Source organism: Gopherus flavomarginatus, chromosome 5 (assembly GCF_025201925.1).
Source record: "Gopherus flavomarginatus isolate rGopFla2 chromosome 5, rGopFla2.mat.asm, whole genome shotgun sequence".
Classification (NCBI taxonomy): Eukaryota; Metazoa; Chordata; order Testudines; family Testudinidae; genus Gopherus; species Gopherus flavomarginatus.
The window spans coordinates 37,211,915-37,231,669 of record NC_066621.1 but is presented as its reverse complement, the minus strand read 5'-3'; the positions used below and the strand labels follow the sequence as shown (position 1 = coordinate 37,231,669).

General features: G+C 47.8%; 1 protein-coding gene across 4 annotated transcripts; it reads right to left on the bottom strand.

Moving 5' to 3' along the window:
* Nucleotides 1–19,740, bottom strand: LOC127052529 (zinc finger protein 501-like). Of its 4 annotated transcripts, none has more exons than XM_050956351.1 (4): nucleotides 19,586–19,740; nucleotides 6,255–6,337; nucleotides 2,510–2,622; nucleotides 1–2,091 (listed from the first exon to the last, which is right to left on the bottom strand). In XM_050956351.1, exon 4 carries the CDS (start codon nucleotides 2,081–2,083, stop codon nucleotides 953–955), a length of 1,131 nt encoding a protein of 376 aa, XP_050812308.1. In that variant the 5' UTR covers nucleotides 2,084–2,091; nucleotides 2,510–2,622; nucleotides 6,255–6,337; nucleotides 19,586–19,740; the 3' UTR covers nucleotides 1–952. The 4 variants fall into 4 exon arrangements, with proteins under 4 accessions (XP_050812308.1, XP_050812307.1, XP_050812305.1 ...); XM_050956350.1 differs by lacking the exon at nucleotides 19,586–19,740 and adding an exon at nucleotides 16,211–16,818; XM_050956348.1 differs by lacking the exon at nucleotides 19,586–19,740 and having other exon boundaries at nucleotides 6,255–7,031.
* Between the last annotated feature and the right edge of the window lie 15 nt (nucleotides 19,741–19,755).

Here is a 19,755-nt window from a genome sequence, read left to right as displayed (position 1 = left end):
TTTCAAACCAAAATGATTCTTTTATTAAAAAGCAACCACCGGAGGAGAGACAGACAAACCAACAAACAAAAACATATCAGTCCTGTACAGGATGGGTAAAAGGCTGCACATCTTGTCTCAAGTAATTTTCCTCTTAACAGAAGATTTATTTTAAAATTTATCAAAATAAATTCAATTTTAAATAGAAATAATTACAGGCCGTACTGGGTCTCTCTTCTCATGCATGCTATTTCTCTCACATATTCCCCCACTCTAATTCCTTCGCAGTGAGGTTTTAATTTCAGGATTAGCCACCATTTCCAACAGAGTAGGAGGGGGCAGAGAGAGAACTAGAAGAAAACCTGAATCATAATGTAACACTGAAAGTTATCACAGAATCAGCCTCTTACGTTACACTAATTAACTTCATGTTTAATTTCATTGTCCCTGATGACTAACAATTGCTTTGAAATGGAGGGACAATATAACCGTGATGCTCAGGGTTTGTTTTGACTAGGAAAAGTGATGGAGTTTAGGTCAGCTCAAGGGGAAAGTAATGCCAACCACTGCACCTGGGCTGCAGCTGCACTACAACTATAATTGTCTGTTTACACCAAGATCACTAACTTGAGCAGCCAACGCCATGCGCAGCCCTAGTGGATGGAAAGCCCAGGTAGTTTTTACCTCAGTGTAGCTTGTTGGGATCCAACCTCTCTCCCCCACCTCTTCTCCCTGTGAAGAACATTCCTGGCTGGAGGGATACATACTCCTACAGCTCAAAAGGAAAAGAGTTGACAGAAAAAAAAATCACAGGACTGATCCCAAAGAACGGGGAGCTGCAAAAGGAAGAAGCAGGCAAATCATCTAGGGGAGCTGAGAGACCACGCTGAACACGGTGCAAAGGTCGCTCTGTGGGAATTCGCATTTGTGATTTTTTTAAAAACAAGCTTTGGCCAGCCGGAATCACGTTCTCTCACATGTGGATTTTCTGATGTCTAATAAGGCTGGAGCTCCGATTGAAGCTTTTCCCACACTCAGAGCACGTGTAGGACGTCTCTCCTCTGTGGATTCTCTGATGTGAGACAAGGGCTGAGCTATAACTGAAGCGTTCCCCACACTCAGAGCACGTGTAGGGCATCTCCCCTGTGTGGATTCTCTGATGTGTGATCAGGGCAGAGCTCTGCTTAAAACTCTTCCCACACTCAGCGCATGTGTAGGGCATCTCTCCTCTGTGGATTGTCCGATGTCTGATAAGGTTTGAGCTCTGACTGAAGCTTTTCCCACACTCAGAGCACATGTAGGGTCTCTCTCCTGTGTGGATTCTCTCATGTGTGATGAGGGCTGAACGATCCATGAAGCATTTCCCACACTCAGAGCACCCATAAGGTTTGTCACCTGTGTGAATTCTCTGATGCATGCGAAGGGCTGATCTATAACTGAAGCATTTCCCACACTCCGGGCATGTGTAGGGTGTCCATCCACTATGGATTTGCTGATGTCTAATAAGGCTTGAGCCCTGGTTGAAGCTTTTCCCACATACAGAACACGTGTAGGGTGTCTCTCCTGTGTGGATTCGCTGATGTGAGATGAGGACTGAGTTATAACTGAAGCGTTTCCCACACTCAGAGCACGTGTAGGGTTTTTCTCCTGTGTGGGTTTTCTGATGTCTAATAAGGCTTGAATTCCGATTGAAGCTTTTCCTGCACTCAGAGCACGTGTAGGGCGTCTCTCCTGTGTGGATGCTCCTATGTCTGATAAGGTGTGAGCTCCGATTGAAGCTGTTCCCACACTCAGAGCACATGTAGGGTTTCTCTCCCCTGTGGATTCTCTGATGTGTGAGGAGGTCTGAGCTCCCATTGAAGCTTTTCTCACACTTATGGCATCTGTAGCGTGCCTCTTCCAAGTTGATGCTCTCACGCGTAATAAAGTCTGAGTGGCTACTGAAGTTTTCCTCTGCCCTGTGCTTAGTCTCACAGGCATTTGTTCTTTGTGGGAGTGCACAACTCCCGGAAACATTCCCTTTGGGTCTTCCTGATAACGTTCCATGTGGTTCTACTTGCTTAGCATCTTCCTGCTGGGGTGTCTCCTCGTTCTCACTCACCATCCTATCACCTGATGGGAGACAGAGAGAATCTAGACATAGGTCACTCCCTGCACCACAAAGGAAGGAAATCTCAGACAGAGGAATGGAAAAAGGTGTGAACAAACCAAAATATGTGCAGGAGAGATCAAACCTATCAGGAGCTGATTTTCCCCAAACCCTTCCCCAAAGGAGAGAGAGGAAGGAATCTGTTCTGGGTGTGCATCTCACCAGAACTCTCAGTGGAAAGTGAGATTGGGGAGGGACCTGCTGCCAACTGTCAGTCAGGATAGGTGGGAAGCCATAAATGACATCTGCCTAATGATTCCACATCTGCAGGGAACAATCCTGAACTTGGAGTGCTTACAAACTTGGAGAGTCTTTGTAGGGCATCCCAAATGTTTCCTGTATTCACGGAAAGTTTTTGAGAGGGTTCACCCAATTCCTCACCTGTGCAGACAGCTCTCGGGAGCACTTTTTTTCTGAGCCAAAGAGGTCTGAGACCCACAGCTGTTCCCCTTATTCCAGGTGCAAGATCACATCAGGTTTGGAAACTGGAAACCCTGGGAAGGGAAAGAAAACAAGGAAGGTCCATGGAATTTGTGGGATACTTGTCACAAGGAATATTCCATGGTTTTAACCCCCGCTCATTTTTAAGACGTAACATCCCAAGGCCGGCTTCCTTGGCTCAAAGTGGCAGAAGAGTTATTATTATTATAAATCATATTAATTACCTTAGCGCCTAAGAGCCAACGAACCATGGGCCCCTGCTGTGCTAGGCACAGCACAAACCCAGAATAGAAGATTGCCCATGCCCTGAAGAATTTACAATCTAAATAGACAAGACAGACACAGATGGGGGAAGAGGTGGAACCCACCAGCAAAGTGAACTATGTGAAGGCAGAGGGACAGATCTGATGAACACGGGTATAGATCTTGAGACTATTGTATTTAATGTTATGACTAGGGCCAGTGTTTTCCAAAAATTGCTGCTATTCTTCTGGCTTCATCATTCCTATTTCAACCTGTGAGCTCTTCCAACAGGCCCAGCTGAACGACACTCCTCTTCAGAGACTGTTCCTCATTCAACACACAGAGCAAGTTTGTGCTGTGACACTGGGCAGACTTTTAAAACACAGCAGGGTTTATTAGTCAACTGAAACACAGCACTGAAAGTATTTAGATTAGGATAAAGAAGCAAAGACGACAATATAGTCCATACTGGCCAATGCCCTTGAGCCACACTGCTGTAGAAAGTAGTTTGGTTTCCTTTCACTGTACCTGTCCATTTGTCTTCTCTCCAATAGAGCTTCCTGCATCTGCGAGCCTAGTTCTTCCTGCTCCCAAAAACATAATAAGTTCATGCATGCTTCACTGAGCCAAGGGGAGATCCTCCCATGGACAGGTGACAATTATTCCCTTGTCTTTGTCGGGCATTCCACTGATATAGGTTGGTCCCAGCCAGTCCTTAATGACCCATTCATATAACCCCATGACAGCTCCGTGACGAAACACCTCATGTCTCCTGTTCTTTCTAATCACAGCAATACCAATCACAGAGGGAAACTGAGGTGTGTATTGGCATCATAGAAATATCGCCAAAATTCCCACCTCTATCACAGACACACTGCTCACAGCCCTTGGAGAGAAGCAAAGCACACGAACTGGAGGTAAGTCCAGTGAACACAGTGTAGGAGAGGCTGCAATCCTCAAACCTGGTCAAAAAGGAGAGACATGTGGGTCCCTACCCACAGAGAGGGGCTGGCTAGAGGCCTGATACCCGAGGGGCCATTCCTTGAGCACCCCATGGAGGCGGGTCAGAGGCTTAGCTGTCGCAGAACTGTGATATCGCAAAAGCACATTCTGGGGAATTAGGAAATCTAGTGATTCACATGTAATGGGAGGGAGAATTAAACTCCCCCAGTGTGAGGAGAAGGCTGGGGAATTAAACACTGACATTCAGGAGCAACAGCTCTAATTCTTCCGGAAAAGGAGAATGTAAGAAACAAGAACCGGGTCATGCAAACTCAGGAGGGACAGGCTCGAAGATCCCAGGACCCCGGAGGGAAGACAGCTTGTGGCTGCTGCAGATGGGGAGTGGGAGGGCCAAGAGTCTCTCCAAACTCTCACCCCTGTTGACCCCGACCTGATTTTATGATCTTTGACCTAGTCTCACGTCTCGTGGGCAATTTTATACTCGCTAAAGAAAAAATGTCATTATCAGAAAATTCCTTATTAGCTTGGAACATGCATGGAGGGGCAAGAAGGTGAACATAGATAAATGTGCTATTAAGGGCAGGTCTACACTACAGCCTGGATCGACGCTCTGAGATCGAGCCACTGCTGGTCGATTTTGTAGGTCTAGTTCAGACACGCCAAATCAACCACAGATTTACTGCAGATGGCTGTCTGGTCAACCCATGTACTCTACCCGACTCTACCCCGATGCTCTCTCATCGACCCCCCGCAGCGCACACCCAGCAGTAACTCAACCTAAGTTATGTTCACTCTGGCTACATTATTCACGCAGCTGGAGTTGTGCAGCGTAGGTCAGCTGGCCATGGTAGTGTAAACATAGCCTGAGCTTGCTACAGTTAAGGGCCTTATATTAGGTTGAGGCTTTGTGGGAGTGATTCTGCTGAAGTCTGGGATTTACCTGAATAGGCCTCAGGATAAGGAGAGAATCCCAGGTGATATATTTTGAGTCCACATTTTGAAAAACTAACAAGTAATCATCAAGAGGTGCAATACCCCACAGGATTCTGAATGAAGGGACGGGCTTTAGCAGTTAGGTTGCTATGCAGTATCTCAGCAGTTGGGTCGCATTCATATATTAGAATTATTAATAAATAAGCGATGTAAATCATGAGTATTAATCCTTGATGCTTAATTATGGACTTCCCAAAGGCCACATATGGGTTGGGACAGCTATTGACATTACTGTAATCAGAGTAAAGGAGCTGATATGGTATATAGCCATCATATTACCATAAGGAAGTGGATAAAATACCTCTCTTAGTTACCATTTTTTCATTTTGTCAGGTCACCGAGACAGTGTAAACTGAAGGTCTTCTTCTGATGGGCTCCCTTGCCCCTCGATCTTTGTTTCCAGCGGTGTCCATAACTTGTAAGTATGCACAATGCAAGACTCTCTTTACTATACTATGGTGACCAGACCACATGACACTGAATTCCATTTTGTTACCTGTATTTTTTCACAAACTGGACTGGGAATTGAGTTTGGAACAAAGGGTTCCTGCCACATGGAAAAGCTACGTAAGGTGGGGTGTGACACCATCTCTTGGCCTCATTCCCCACACAAGAGAACTGGAAACACCTGAGGAACAAAGACTGAACTAGGGGAAGTGCTGGTCCCAGGGTAAACGAATTTCTAGCTTGTGTATGGAAACTTGGTGGATTACTTGTATCATCAGTCAGGGTGAGAAATTACTAATTCAAATTCTATCCATCCACTATGTTAGGCTTAGTTTGAGTTTTTGGTTATTTGCTAAGTAATCTGCTTTGATCTGTTTGCTATCAGTTATAATCATTTAAAATCTATCTTTCTGTAGTCAATAAACTTCTTTTATGCTTTATCTTAACCAGTGTATTTTGAATGAAGTGTCCAGGGAAAATCTCAGCTTGGTTGCACAAGCTTGTTGTGCATATCTGTCCCATATGGAGGGGAAGGTGAACTATATTAATGAGTTTACATTATACAGATCCTACGCAGTATAAGACGGTATAATTCTGGATTTCTGCTACAGCAGGTGTGCAAGGTTGGGGAGCTGGGAAATTGGCTGTTGTCTTCTATCTGACCTTGAGTGGCTTAGGTAAAGCACTCAGGTAGCTTAGTTGGGTGTATGGTGTCACCTGCTGTCGTGTTGGGTGATAACAGGGCCTACAGAGGCTGGCTGAATCTCCAACAAAGCAGTGTGAGAAGGGCCAGCCCAGCTTGAGGGTTAGAGGGCACAGTGGTTCCCAGAAGCCCCCCAGACTGCACCCCAGGGGTGACAACCCATCACACCCTAGATTACACAAGTCTCAGCAGGTTTGTCACACCCTGTCCCCTCCCTTTCTCCACCCTCGATATTTCCTGCCTCCCACCACCTCCAGCACCTCCCACCCTCCTATGCATTTACTGTTCCTCTCCCTCCAAGCAGAACCCACCACCAGCTCCCTGATAATCCCTTACCTGAGCCAGCTCCATTGCAAACATTTCCTTCCTCGTGGGAGGATGGGTTGATCTGAAGCGAAATATGGATGTTATTCTGTAGCCTGCCAGGGTGAGAAGGGCAATGTGAGAGCATTCAGATGGGGCTTTTGTCCATTCCACAAGCTGATTCCCCCAAGGATTTTTCCCTGCTAATGGACATTCTAGGTTCTGCTACACTGTGAAGCACTGAGTGACCTTCTTCCAGTACAGGCATAGCCCCCTCCCACCTGGGTGTAACCCTCTGACACGTGGTGAAACCCTCCCAGTAACAGAGTCTCTCTGTCACACTTAGAAAGTTTGCGGACAATACCAAGCTGGGAATAAATTGCCTAGGGAGGCTGTGGAATCTCCATCGTTGGAGATTTTTAAGAGCAGGTTAGACAAACACCTGTCAAGGATGGTCTAGATCAGGGGTCTCAAACTCATTTTACCTTAGCGCTAGTGCCATCCTCAAATCCTCCCAGCAGGCCAATGTCACTCATGTCGCCCAGAACCTGCCCCCCAAAAAACTCCACCCCCACCTGCCTAAGGCTCTGGAATGGAGTTTGTGTGGGGGAGGAGGTCTGGGGCAGGAGATTGGGGTGCAGGGTCTGGGAGGAGTTTGGATGCAGAAGGTGTGAGAGGTTGGGCTCTGGGAGGGAATTTGAGAGGGGGAGAGGGTCTGGGGTGCATGCTTTGAGATGGAGTTTGGGGGATGAGGGGGTGTTGGGTGGAGGTGCAGGCTCTGGGAGGGAGTTTGGGGGGCATGGGGAGGGGGTGCAGGCTCTGAAAGGGAGTTTGGGGGCTGGGGGTATGGGGGAGCGGTCTAGGTAGGGGATGAAGGATCTGGGAGGGAGTTTTGGGGCAGGAGGGGGTATATGTGGGGATGAGGTAAAGACTGGCAGGGAGTTTGGGGGTGGGAGGAGGTATGTGGGAAGTGGGTGCAGGCTCTAGGAGGGAGTCTGGGGGTGGGGGGTGTGTGGAGGAGGTGGGGGTGCAGGCTCCGGGAGGGAGTTTGGGGATGGGGTGTGTGGGAAGGAGGTGCAGCCTCTGGGAGTTTGTGGGGAGGAGGTGGGGGGGCAGGCTCTGGGAGGCGGGATTCGGCTCTTACCTGGGGCTCCAAGGCAGGGTGGGTAGTGGGGCCTCCCCATGCTTCTGCCCCCTAGCACTGCCCACACAGCGCCCCATTGGCAGCAGGGGTCCTCAGGGCGGGGAGTGGCACGTGGAGGCACAGCCCTGCCCCACCCCTGGGCCCCAGGGAGGGGCGGACAGCCATTGGAATGAGCAGGCAGACGCTGCTTAGCTCCACTATGCTGCTGGCGGTTCAGAGGGGGGAGCGCCTGGGGGCAACATGTGGGGCCAAGGGAGAGACCCGGCCCCAAGACTGCTGGAGCCCCACGGGCCACACTGGGCAGGTACATGGGCTGGGAGTTTTGGATCCCTGGTCTAGATAATACTTAGTCCTAGCTTAAGTGCAGGAGACTGGACTAGATAACCTCTCAAGGTTCCTTCCAGTTCTGTGATTCTATGAACCAAAGTCCAGAGAAGAGCAGAATCAAAGGAGGCACTCTGGGAGATTCTCCCTGTCATTGTCCCCAAGGCAGCTGTCTCAGGTTTACAAAGTTGTTTGTACAAAGGCTGGAGCATCTGTCTCTCCTGGGAGTGCCCCCTTTCATGGGTGGGGCTAGTTTTAGCTTTTGGCAGGTGTGAACCCGGGTGCTGGGGGGCGCTGAGACTGGGCCTTCTTGCCTCAGCACATTTTGTTTCTTTCTGGGGCTCCCCACTGAGTCCAAATGAGTTGATACTCCTGATAGAGACTGTGAACATAAGAATAGCCCATTGTCAGACCAATGGTCCATCTAGCTCAGTGGCCAATGCCAGGCCCCCCCCAGAGGAATGAACAGAACAGGGAATCATCAAGTGATCCATCCTGTCACCCATCTCAGCTTCTGGCAAACAGAGGCTAGAGACACCATCCCTGTGTGAAAGCTGGCTGACCCCCCTTAATAGATTACAAGCGGCCAGTAGGTGGGAGGGGTGAGTACTGCTCATGGACACAGTAGCCTGAACTTTTTCACTATCTCTTTTCCTCTGCCTCAAAGCAGGAAGGTCCTGCTCCAAACCAGTCAGTACTACCTAGATAAGGGGAACATGAGATTTTACACTTACCAATCAAGTATTAACACGCAAGGGTCTTTGTCTGAATGTGTATAAAAGGTTTGTGAAATTTGTGTAAGACAGAGTCTTTTGTACCAAGGTACAGGCTCTCCTTTTTCTGCAGAATAATGCATTTTTCCTTATCCCTGTCAGGCTGTTAATTGGCTCTCAGCTAGGCAGACCCGATATTTTGGTAACAGTTTCTGGCGACTCCAGACGGGACTCTCCTAGCTCGGACATTGGACTCTGGATGGCTGCGGCGAACTAGGAGCGGCGCCACTGGGGTGCTTAACCCCTCTTCCTCACTTCTCCGCAGCCCCTGGGGTTCATGATCTGATAAAGTGAGCCCTAATAAGATAAGGAAATACTATCTGGTTCTGGTTAGAGGCAGGCCTCTTATCTGGTTATCTGGTTCTGGTTCTGTTCTGTTTAACCGGTTACTGTTGTTTTTCTGCTCTGTATACATTTGGGCGTTAGGAGTGTGGGCAGAACTAAACCTCTCGTTCGTAATTCCTCGGAGTGGAAGCCATGCGTGCGAGGAAGCTCTGAGGTTGTATTGAGATCCTTCTGTCCCGTCCCCGGTAGCGGTCAGTGTAATAGAAATAGGAAAACCTGGATTAGACTGTAATTCCTTCTGCTCTCTGTGTAATTCTCTTTTCTGTTTGAGTGTCAGCAGACAGATTGGTGGGTCTCTGGGTAAACCCTCTAAAGGGGTTTGGATTATATGTTAAGTAAATGGCCTTTACCTGGTGTTCAGAAAGGAATGTCAAGAGGAAATTGAATAGTTAAACGCCAATGGATTATGCGTTTTTGTCCAGGTGGCAAGCCTCATGAGGGAGGACTCGGGTAGTCCTGTGAGTAAGAATGTTTAAGGGAAGAGACCAGGAAGGGTGGGGGTTAGTTGAGAAGCCCATCCTCCTAGCTAAACCGGTAGTGGAACAAGTTGGTGCCCATGGAAGGGGCGGTTCAGCGAGAAAAGCAGGATCAGGCCCAGGCAGGCAGGCAACAGACAGAGAGATTGGAAAACAGGTTGGAAATTCTGAGGGTATAATGGAAGGAAGGAGTAAGTAAGTGTAAGCATGGGGATTTCAAATACCCAGGACAATATCTTGAAATGGTGATTTGAGTTGATAAAAGTGGCTGTTGGGAGACAAGCAAGTGATTTAAGGAAGAGTGAGAAGTTAACTCTGTAGTTGCTGGAGGGAACAGCAGTTGAACTTTGTAAAATGCTAAAGAGGAAAGTTCTTGGTGTCTTTGAAATGTTTGTAAATAAATTCAGGCAAAGAAAGTATTAGATTACAATCATTTGGCTATGAACAATTCAGCTGAATTACCTAAAGAAATATATACAGTGCTATGTAATTGAAATTTTATTAGGCTCTAAGGGGCACTATAAGTAGTGATGTTTTCTTTCAGTGTTTGAAAGCAGGAGTTAAAAGTAAAAAGCAATCAAAATTCTGGTAAAGTTAACTGTGTCCCTTTTAAGGTAGGAATCTTTAAGCTGTGGATAGCTTTGAATCCAAAAGCAAGCCAGAAAGCATCTGTATTAATGCGAATTATCTAACTGATAAGGTAGAAGCCACTGAAACCTGGGCTATGAAACTAATACAAGAAAATATGGGGTAATTCCTCTGTTTTGCCTGAAATCAACAAGGGTATTTGTATATTTAAGTAATGATTGACTGCCCAGAAGGGGTAGACCTCTGTTTTTTTTGTCTTTCAGATAATCAGAGAAAACTGATGCCAGCTGAACAGCATTCAACATATCATGCATTTACTAGCACAATAGAAACTAGGTTTTGTGTTCTATGTTCTGTCTTGTGGTGTTTGTCTCATGGCCGGAATTGTAGTGTTTAGTGTTTTCATGGGATGGTCTGGTTTGAAATTAGGCAGAGGGGTTGGATTGGAATGCAGATACTTGTTTTATTCAACTTGGAATACAAAGTGTTTGGATAAATCAGGAAAATGTGATATACTAAAGTCTAACACATTTGCTTAAGTAAAAAAAAAAAAAAAAGAAACTTCATTGGCCAAATCTTTTAATTAAAAATTATTAAAATTTGCATACCAACAGTTTTTGGGAGCAAGGACATGAAAGGTTAACCCACTCCCCATATTGTACATGGGATCCTTCTGGCTACCTCAGATTTCTAGCCAGAGGGCTGGGGATGGTGGGAAGCTATTGGACTAAAGGTTGTACTGAATGAACTCCTCAAAGTGGGTGTGCTTGTCCTGGCTTGTTGCTCCAAAGCTCTGTAATAAAGTTATTTTAGTGGAAGGGTATATGTGGCATACATTAAATAATAAGACTAATGTACTGTATAATGGCAATGTTTATGTGTTCGTTGTTCGGAAAAGGTATACGAGTGAAGAGTGAAAGTTTCCTTTGTAGGTTAAAAGAAGCCAAAAAGGGAGAAGGAAAAAAGAACAGAATGAGTTAACTGAAAAGAAAAAAAATAATAGTAAGCAGACTGAAGATAAGACACTGGCTCCATTCAAGGACACTGCTCATAGCTAAGACTTGGCTAATAACCAAGAAGGGGGGGGGGGGCTTGAATGTGCCCAAGCAGCTATGAGATCTGCAAAACACTGCCAGGCACTAATAAAATGTGTTAGGTTTCTTTTCTCACAGGTAAAGAAGCGCTACCCAAAGACCCTAGCAGCCGGCCACTCCTTGGAATCAGGAGACTGGATCAATGTAAAGGTCCACCAACAAAAGATTGCTCTGGCTCCACGCTGGAAAGTCCTGCTAACTACCAACACCGCTGTGAAGTGCCAAAGACTGACTGCTTGGACCCATGATTCTCACTGCAAAAAGACCCCTCCACATCGGGAGAATTCTCCTACTTATGATTAGCCTATTTCTCCTTCTAGCTCCACTGTGCCTTCTAGACAGCAGGGAAAAAGTACAAGGTGAAGTGCTAGTAACCTCTCCCTTGTCCATTGACAGATCTACTGTGCCTTTAAATTTTTCTAGAAGAATCAAAACCATTGCAGGGTAATGTGCTGGTAACCTCTTCCCTGTAGGACGCTGAACCACAACTGTTTCGGGGAAGAAGAAAAAACACTCACTCCACTAAAATTGCCAAAGTCCAGGGATTCCTGACTAGAAAGGACATTAAAAACTGATCCTGGTGAAGAAACAAAGAATTACACTCTGGCAGAAAAAAAAATTTTGGAATCCATGCTTGGGATTGTAATATTAATTGGATTTTGGGGTTTGTTCTACAGGCTGCGCCCTGTGTTCTGAATAAATCCTTCAGTATGTATTGCTCTCCCTAATTGGATATAAATGACAGGTACCACAGGCACCTTGTTGCCCCTGCCACCTCCCCTGTTACTCTGTAATACACCCCCTCCTAGGCTATTAATGTCAATGTCTCTTGAAAGTACCTGAGATTAGTTAAAGGTATACAACCAACAGATGTAATATAGTACTACACCAAAAAGATATGTATTAGGATATCAATGGACTGTGATTAATACAACACTAGGGGCTGCCATTAGATTAGCACAATAGAGGGCCTAGGTTATTTCCTCTGGAAGAAGAGGGACCTGACTGGATCCCTATGGGATGGGGCCAATAGCGCAGCAGCCATTTGGAATATTATTAAAAGCCAAGAACATGATAAGAAATCGGGCCAACTAGAAAAGACCACTAGCCTTATTTCTGGAGCTCAGCTAACCCAAGTACAGGCTGGAGTTGGTGAGTTACATGTCATTTCCACCCTTAGTTCTATGACCCAGAAGTTACTAACAGAGATGGTATTGAATATCACTGAGGCTGAGAAGGCATTGCAGTGGAATGTAGTATGTTTACAAATTCAGGATTTCCTGAATGACCAGCTGATGGCCATTCGGAGTGATCTTGAGCACCAGACTTGGCCCACTGCCCTTACAGACACATCAGGAGTACCATCTGATCTGTGGTCATGGATACATATTTGGACACTTTCTGAGTGGAAGTGTGGACATTCACAGTGCTCCTTCCAAGCATTTGGACCAGTTAGGGGGGTGTGCGCTTCCACATACCGAATCCTGACGGGTCCATGGAGAGGATGCATGTGGGACTGGATTATTCACCGAGACATCTGGGAAATTAGACCACCTGGTATACCTAACTGATTTATAGTCAGTGCCCCAATCCCTTAGTTGTCAGACAAACAGGATTCCATTCTTTTGTCCGTGCAATCATTCCTGAGTTGAGGGTAGCTGAACTAGAGAGAGCAGTTGTAAATAGTTCTGCAGGGCTTAAGAAAGCAGCTAATGCATTAATAGACGCTTTCCAAAAGTTGCAACGAGAGATTGATGAAGTAGCAGAAGTAGCTATGTAAAATAGACGTGTGCTAGATGCCATGAATGCTGAATTAGGGGGGGCTTGTGCTCGCACTGGGGAAAAATGTTGCTTTTCTGTTAATCACTCTGGCTTAATTGAACAGGATTTACAGGCTATTAAGAACACGGCTGTTGTTTTTCATGCTGTATCTCTTCATCATACCTTTAATTTTGAGAACCTTCTCCCAGACCTTGGGTCATGGTTTACTGGCCTTTTCCGTAAAATTGTTAAATGGATTATTTTCTTCTGTTCTTCCTATGTACTGTTTCGATAGTAATACAATGCGCAAAATGTCTGTATAATGCTGTAACCAAAGGTTCTGCTGTCCGTAAAACAACTCAGTATCTGTCTCTTCAGTTTGATCGTAAATTACGTAACGGGCCTGGCAATCTAGGCTTGCCAGGCCCGAAGGGGGAATTGTGAAAGCTGGCTGACCCCCTTAATAGATTACAAGCGGCCAGTAGGTGGGAGGGGTAAATACTGCTCATGGACACAGTAGCCTGAACTTTTTCCTCTCTTTTCCTCTGCCTCAAAGCAGGAAGGTCCTGCTCCAAACCAGTCAGTACTACCCAGATAAGGGGAACATGAGATTTTACACTTACCAATCAAGTATTAACATGCAAGGGTCTTTGTCTGAATGTGTATAAAAGGTTTGTGAAATTTGTGTAAGACAGAGTCTTTTGTACCAAGGTACAGGCTCTCCTTTTTCTGCAGAATAAAGCATTTTTCCTTGTCCCTGTCAGGCTGTTAATTGGCTCTCAGCTAGGCAAACTCGATATTTCGATAACACCTGCCCATCCTGCCTGTGACACTGGCAGATGAGGTGTTAGCTCTTGCAAAAGCCCCCATGTCTTAACTGAACATGGACAAAGGCATAGCTGGAATCCGTCTGGCTCACCTGTGTTAGTATTTTAAAATAGGTATTAGAATGATAAGAAGATGTTTAGTGTTTAGACTTTATTGAATGCTTGTGAGTTGCTGCCTGGGTTAACATCTGACCTAGTTGCATTGTGACCCTCTGTGGCTACGTAAATCACCAGATGAGAGAAAATTTACCTAGGTGAAGTGCTGATTGGCAACAGAATCCATTACACTCTGCCTGGCAGGAAAGGTCCATCAACACCAGATAGAGTATTATGGGATGTTAAAGAAGGCAAAAGACTGTTGTTGTGCTCTTGACTTCCCATTAGCTGAGTTTGCAGCTCAGAGCACATGGCAGGAAGGGGATAAAACCCCCATACAGAAGGAATTGATTATCTATATGCTGCTTGGACTCTGGGGGGCATAGTTTCTAGGCATAAGCAAGAGATCCCCAGCTGCTTAGCCAGGGTTAGTCCTAAAGAATATGTAGAAATTGATTATTATAGAAGCTTCTATTACCTTTTAAATTTAAGACTAACTCATCTGCATCTATATCATTACCTGCTTTAACTTTGTAAACAACTCTCATTTCCCCTTAAATAAATCTTAATACAGGTTATGACAGGACTGGCTACAAGTGTTGTCTTTGTTGTGAGATCTAGATTCAATTGACCTAAGTAAGTGGCTGGTTCTTTGGGACTGGCAGTAACCTGAACATTGCTTGGATTTGTGGTGTAAGGCAGTAGTTCTCAGCCAGGGGTCTGGGGACTACTGGGGGGCCACAAGCAGGTTTCGAGGGGGCTGCCAAGCCAGGTCAGCATTAGATTCACTGAGGCCCAGGGCAGAAAGCTGAAGTCCCAGCACATAGGGCTGAAGTCTAAGGCCTTGATTCCCACCATCCAGGGCTGAAGCCAAAGCCTAAGCAATGTAGCTTTGTGGGGGCCCCTGTGGCATGGGGCCGCAGACAGTTGCCCTGCTTGTTACCCCCTAACACCAACCCTGGCTTTTGTATGCAGAAAACCAGTTATTGTGGTCCACGTGGGCCATGGAGTTTTTATAGCACGTTGGGGGGGCCTCAGAAAAAAACAGGTTGAGAATCCCTGGTGTACGGGACCATCTGTCACAAAGGTGAGCTCCCCTGCGTGGTGAGATACATGGGATAACTCAAAGGGACTGTCTGTGATCCCATGTTAATACTGTTACAGTGCCTGAAGCGCTTACACTGGATACTTGGTTGATGAAATCTCCATACAGACCTCACAACCAGTTCGGGGTTTGTGCTTTGTTTCTCACCAGTCTGTCTGAGGCTGGTGCTCATGCTCTCGAGTCACTGGAGACAGCGTGACAGAGACTTACGGGCACAATGCCACCAGCAGCAATTTGCAGCACTGCAGAGCAGGCTTTACAGTGACTCAGTGTGGGTCAAATGGTCCTTGGACTCCGTCAAGCCCCCATTCCCTTCCAGTGCACATCAGCATCCTGGCAACCCTCTAGGGGGGTCAAGGCTGCCGCCCCTTCAGTGACGATGGATCCCCAGCACAGCATCACCCGCGCCCCAGGACCCGCCTTGTCTCCAGAGACAGAGGTGAGTGACGGAGGGTGAGCGACGGATCCTGGGGGCAGGGGAGGGAAAGGGATAACAAAACTCACCTTCTGGGGTTACCCCTCAGGAAGTGAAGGTGACAGGCATTGTGGTGGCAGTAAAGGGGGAGGGGAGGGCGTGGGAGCAGGAGGGAGCAGCTCCCTCAAGGGCAATGCTGCCAGTGGGTCGCCCCATCACATCAGGCTGATAGGGGGCATTCCCTGGGCCTGGGTGCCTGTTAAAGGCTATATAAACCCCATGCTGGCACAGAAGGGGTTAAACTGCTGCTTTAGTCTGGACTGGCCCAGCCCCTCCACACCTGCAAACCATGCCAGGACTGGAGCAGGCATTAACAGGTGAGACCTATTCTACTCAGAGGGGGGCCACCCTGGGGAGGGAACAGTCTGTGGAGCATCTCCAGCCCCAAAGACAGGGCTGGCAGCATCTGGGGCTCTGGCCTTCACTGAGGGCGGGTGGGGATCCCCGGAGCTCAAAGCAGGAGCAAGCTGAAACTTGCATTGGAGACCCAGTAAACCCTGATGGGGACTGAGACACTCCCAGGGCCCCCAGAAGTAAGAGGGGCCCATATCCTGGTGAGACTTGTCCACAGTTCCCCGCCCCCACTGTTTTCTTTTCTTTTCTTTCCTTTCCTTTATTGACCCTTGTTTGCCGACAATCGGCTCTTTTGCTGGTTCACCTGGTGCCCCGAGAGAGGAAGAAAGTGCTCCGAGGCCTCAGCCAGAGGGTTGAGCCCTGACACATCCCTGGCTTAGCGGTTCTCTGCCAGTAGCAGCAAGGGAACCAGTGTGGGGCAGGATCTCTGTCAGGGTCAGTGCAGTGCCCAGTACAGTGGTGGGGCGTGATCTGGGTCAGGGTCAGTGCAGTGCCAGGCCCGACGGGGACACAGAACTCAATCGAGGTCTCTGAAGTGCCCAGCACAATGGAGGCAGAAATCTGTGCCACAATCATGTGCTGCCTGGCACAAGGGGGGCGTGATCTCAGTCCAGGTCTCAGTTTTACCTGGCACAATGGGGGGCCTGATGTCAGACGAGGTCTCTGCAGTGCCCAGCACAACAGGGGCACAGATCTCACGTCGGGTCTCCCCAGCACCTGTCACAACAGTGGAGTCTGACTTCTGTTGGGGTCTCTGCAGCACCTGGCAGAACAGGGCTCAGATCTCAGTTGGGGTCTCTGTAGCTCCAGAAACAACAAGGTCCCTGATTTTATTTGCCGTCTCTGCAGCACCTGGCACAATGGGAGCTTGATTTCACTTGGTGTTGATGCAGGGCCTGGCACTACAGGGGCCCAGAGCTCAGTCAGGGTCACTGTAGCACCCAGTACAACAAGGTCCCTGCTCCCTGTAGGGTTCTGAGCAGTTCCTGGCACAACCAGTGCCCTAAATTCGGTCAGGGTTTTGTGCAGTGCCTGGCATACTGGGGGACCTGATCTCAGGCAAGGCCTGTACCATGCTCAGTACGATAAGAGCCCTCATTTCAGTCTGACACCTGGGGAGAAAAGTGGGAAGATTTTCAAGAATTTGATATCAGTATTTCAGAACTGAGAAGAAAATGGGGCACAAACCAAATATTTGGCAACATAAGAGAGAAGCACCAACATCCGGGGAGATTTTATGTCACCATTCAACAGTTCAAGAAAAAAAGGGGAAATTTGAGGGGATTATACAGGGATATTCAATCAACAACAGAATGGGATGGATTCTTCTTGCCTCACATTCACATGGGCAGCAGGGAGTCCTGGGTGATGTGGCTTTCACAGGAGAAAGGAGTGGGGCTGGAGCCAGGAGATCACTGGCTGTGGGGAGCAGGGCCGTCCTTAGGCATAGGCAACATAGGCAGCTGCGTAGGGCACCTGAAAATTTGGGGCACCACTGGGTCTTAGTGTCCACCCTCTTGTTTTCCTATCCCTGTTTTGACCCTTCCTGCAGGCTCCCACAGATGGCTGCTCTAGCCTGGTGAGTCTTCCTTGGGAGGGAATCTAGTAGTTAAAAGTGAAAAAACCTCCAGCCTGCCAGACCTATTAGCACAACATTGAAACCGTTAAAGAGACATTCAAGGGGTAATAAAGCCATTTAACAGGCATTTGCCAACCCCAAGGTATATACTGATAGGTTTCAGAGTGGTAGTCCTGTTAGTCTGTATCAGAAAAAACAAGGACGAGTCCTTGTGTCACCTCAAAGACTAACAAATTATTTGGGCATAAGCTTTTGTGGGCTAGAACCCATTTCATCAGATGTCTACGAAAGCTTATGCCCAAATAAATTTTTATACTGTCAGTTCCTGACTTTACTGACAAAAACAGTTGTGCATTAATGTAATATTTACACAGAACATGTCAGTCTACAGGACCTTAGTTTAAAATTTGCTTTAAAAATATTTCATTAGTGAGCTGGTGAAGATTATAAAATCACATTTCTAAAAAATGCTTGCATAGAGTTTTAGATGCACAATCATCTTTAGCCTTAAATGTGGGGATCTTCACACATAGTTTTTTAACTAAATCCTTCAAAAGACCTCCCTTATCTAAAATACACATTTTAATTACTATAGTTTAAAAAAAAGTGCTTCCAAGTCTTCCTGTCCTTTCTGTCCATCTCTTCACCACCTCTCCCCCTACTCCCCATTGGAAAGAGCCCTTAAAGGGACAACAGTCCTTCCCTTCCAGATAGCTGGACAAAGAGTTCCCTTTCTTTACTTCTGACTATCCAACAAACTAGTTTTAAAAGAACCCTCCAGCAAAATCAGTACCTTAGTAAGACAAAATCCTTGTTATACCTAAAATCTTTGGAAACATATTTTTTTAAAGTTGGTGAAATTTCATAACCATGTCTCTTGTTATGGAGATCACACAAAGTAAATTACTGTTCCCTTTTTCTAAAAGCAATGAACATTGTTATGAACACACTAAATCTCTCTGATTAATTTAAAAGAATGTCTTTGTTTCAGTGAGTTAAATATGTAGTAATCTGGAATGCTGGTTTAAGATTTGAGTACATTTAAAATATAAATTCAATTTAGAAATACTGTTGAAGAAAATGTAAAACAGAGAAGAGCTGCATCATGTATTCCATTATATGTAATGTTGTATTCAGCAGGAGAGCTGACTCACCCTTACTATGAAGTTTTTGCAAATAAATCTCTGACAAACTTCAGGGCATATCAAAAAACCTCTGACTGACATTTTTTATTCCCAAATTTTAGTGCTTTTTATTAGGTACTTTCTTCATGTCCATTCTGCATGAGGGAGAGTGCATGGAAGTCTCTGCGGGGAACTGTGACTCTCCGCCACCATGAGGCAGGCTGGGCATCTCATTATCCTTTGCTGTCAAGTCCCTCCTCCCCCTCCCCCACCAGGCTGTGAGCTTGGGCTGCCATCCGGCATAGGGGCACCAGTTTAATAATACTGCCTAGGGCCCCATAAATCCTAAGGACGGCCCTGGTGGGGAGGGGCTGGCAGTGGGATCTGGGAATGTGACTAGCAGGTGGTGGCAGTGGGGGGGGGGCTGCTAGGTTGGGCAGGTGGAAGAGGGAAAGTAGTTGGACTGGAAAACCTGGGGCTGGGCCATCTGGAGACGCTTGCTCCTCCCTTCCCTTCCTGGGCCTTCCCATGCCCTGTTAACAGCAGAGAGTGGCCCCTCTAGCCCAGCCCACAGGTGTCCCTGTCTCAGGGCTCCCCCAGCCTCTGCCCATTAACCCTGTGCCCAGTTCAGCAATCACTCAGGGGAACGATTTCCCACCTAAACAAGGACAAATCACTGCAGGTAAAAAGGGGGGAAACATCCCAAACCTGACATTTGAACTGGACACTGGCGAAGTGCAGAGAAAATGGGGCACAATTGTGGGAGGAGAACAGGGAACTTCTCAGGCATTTGGGGGAAGGGGGGGGTCACCCTGGGTATTGCTCATAGCTCTCTAGAGAGAAAGGGGGAAAGACGGGAGAGGATGGGGGGGTCCCCACGGGAGGGGGCAGCGGTAAATCCGAGGGGATCTCAGCCCCCCCTTCTCTCCCCGCTCCTCGGAGATCACCAGCTCTTCTCCTCCCCCGGCCATGTCCGGGCTGCACAGACATTTTCCACCCGACCCTTTTCCCAGGTCTCCTCCCCGCCCCAGCCGGGTCTCACTTCACCCCGCACCCGCCGCCCAGCCCCAAGCCGGGAACCCAGTGGGGGCTGGTCCCCTCCCCCCAGGGCCCCCTGTGGGGCCGCAAGGCGAAGCCTGGCCGGGCCCGGGGGCGTTGGGCTCCTGCGGGGACAGCAGCTCCGAGCCCTCCCCGGGCGCGGCCCCAGGGAGCAGATTCCGGCGCTGCGAGATACCGGGTCCCCCCGGACACTGGGGCAGAGTCACCGCCCGGCCCCGCCCCCCGGGATCGCTCCGGTACCTGGAGGCTGTAACTCCGCAGCGGGGCAGGCGAAGCCTGGGGCGGGCCCAGGCGGCTCCAGCGGGAGCAGGGCCCGGGCCGGGCACGGGAGGGTTAACGTGTCTCCCCTGCACAGACCCCGCTGCTCCGCCCGGGCTCCCAGATCACAATGGAGCAGCTGATCACACTCC

Coding starts and splice junctions, on each gene's coding strand:
- LOC127052529 (XM_050956351.1), bottom strand. CDS start 2,083: ATGGTGAGTGAGAACGAGGAGACACCCCAGCAGGAAGATGCTAAGCAA.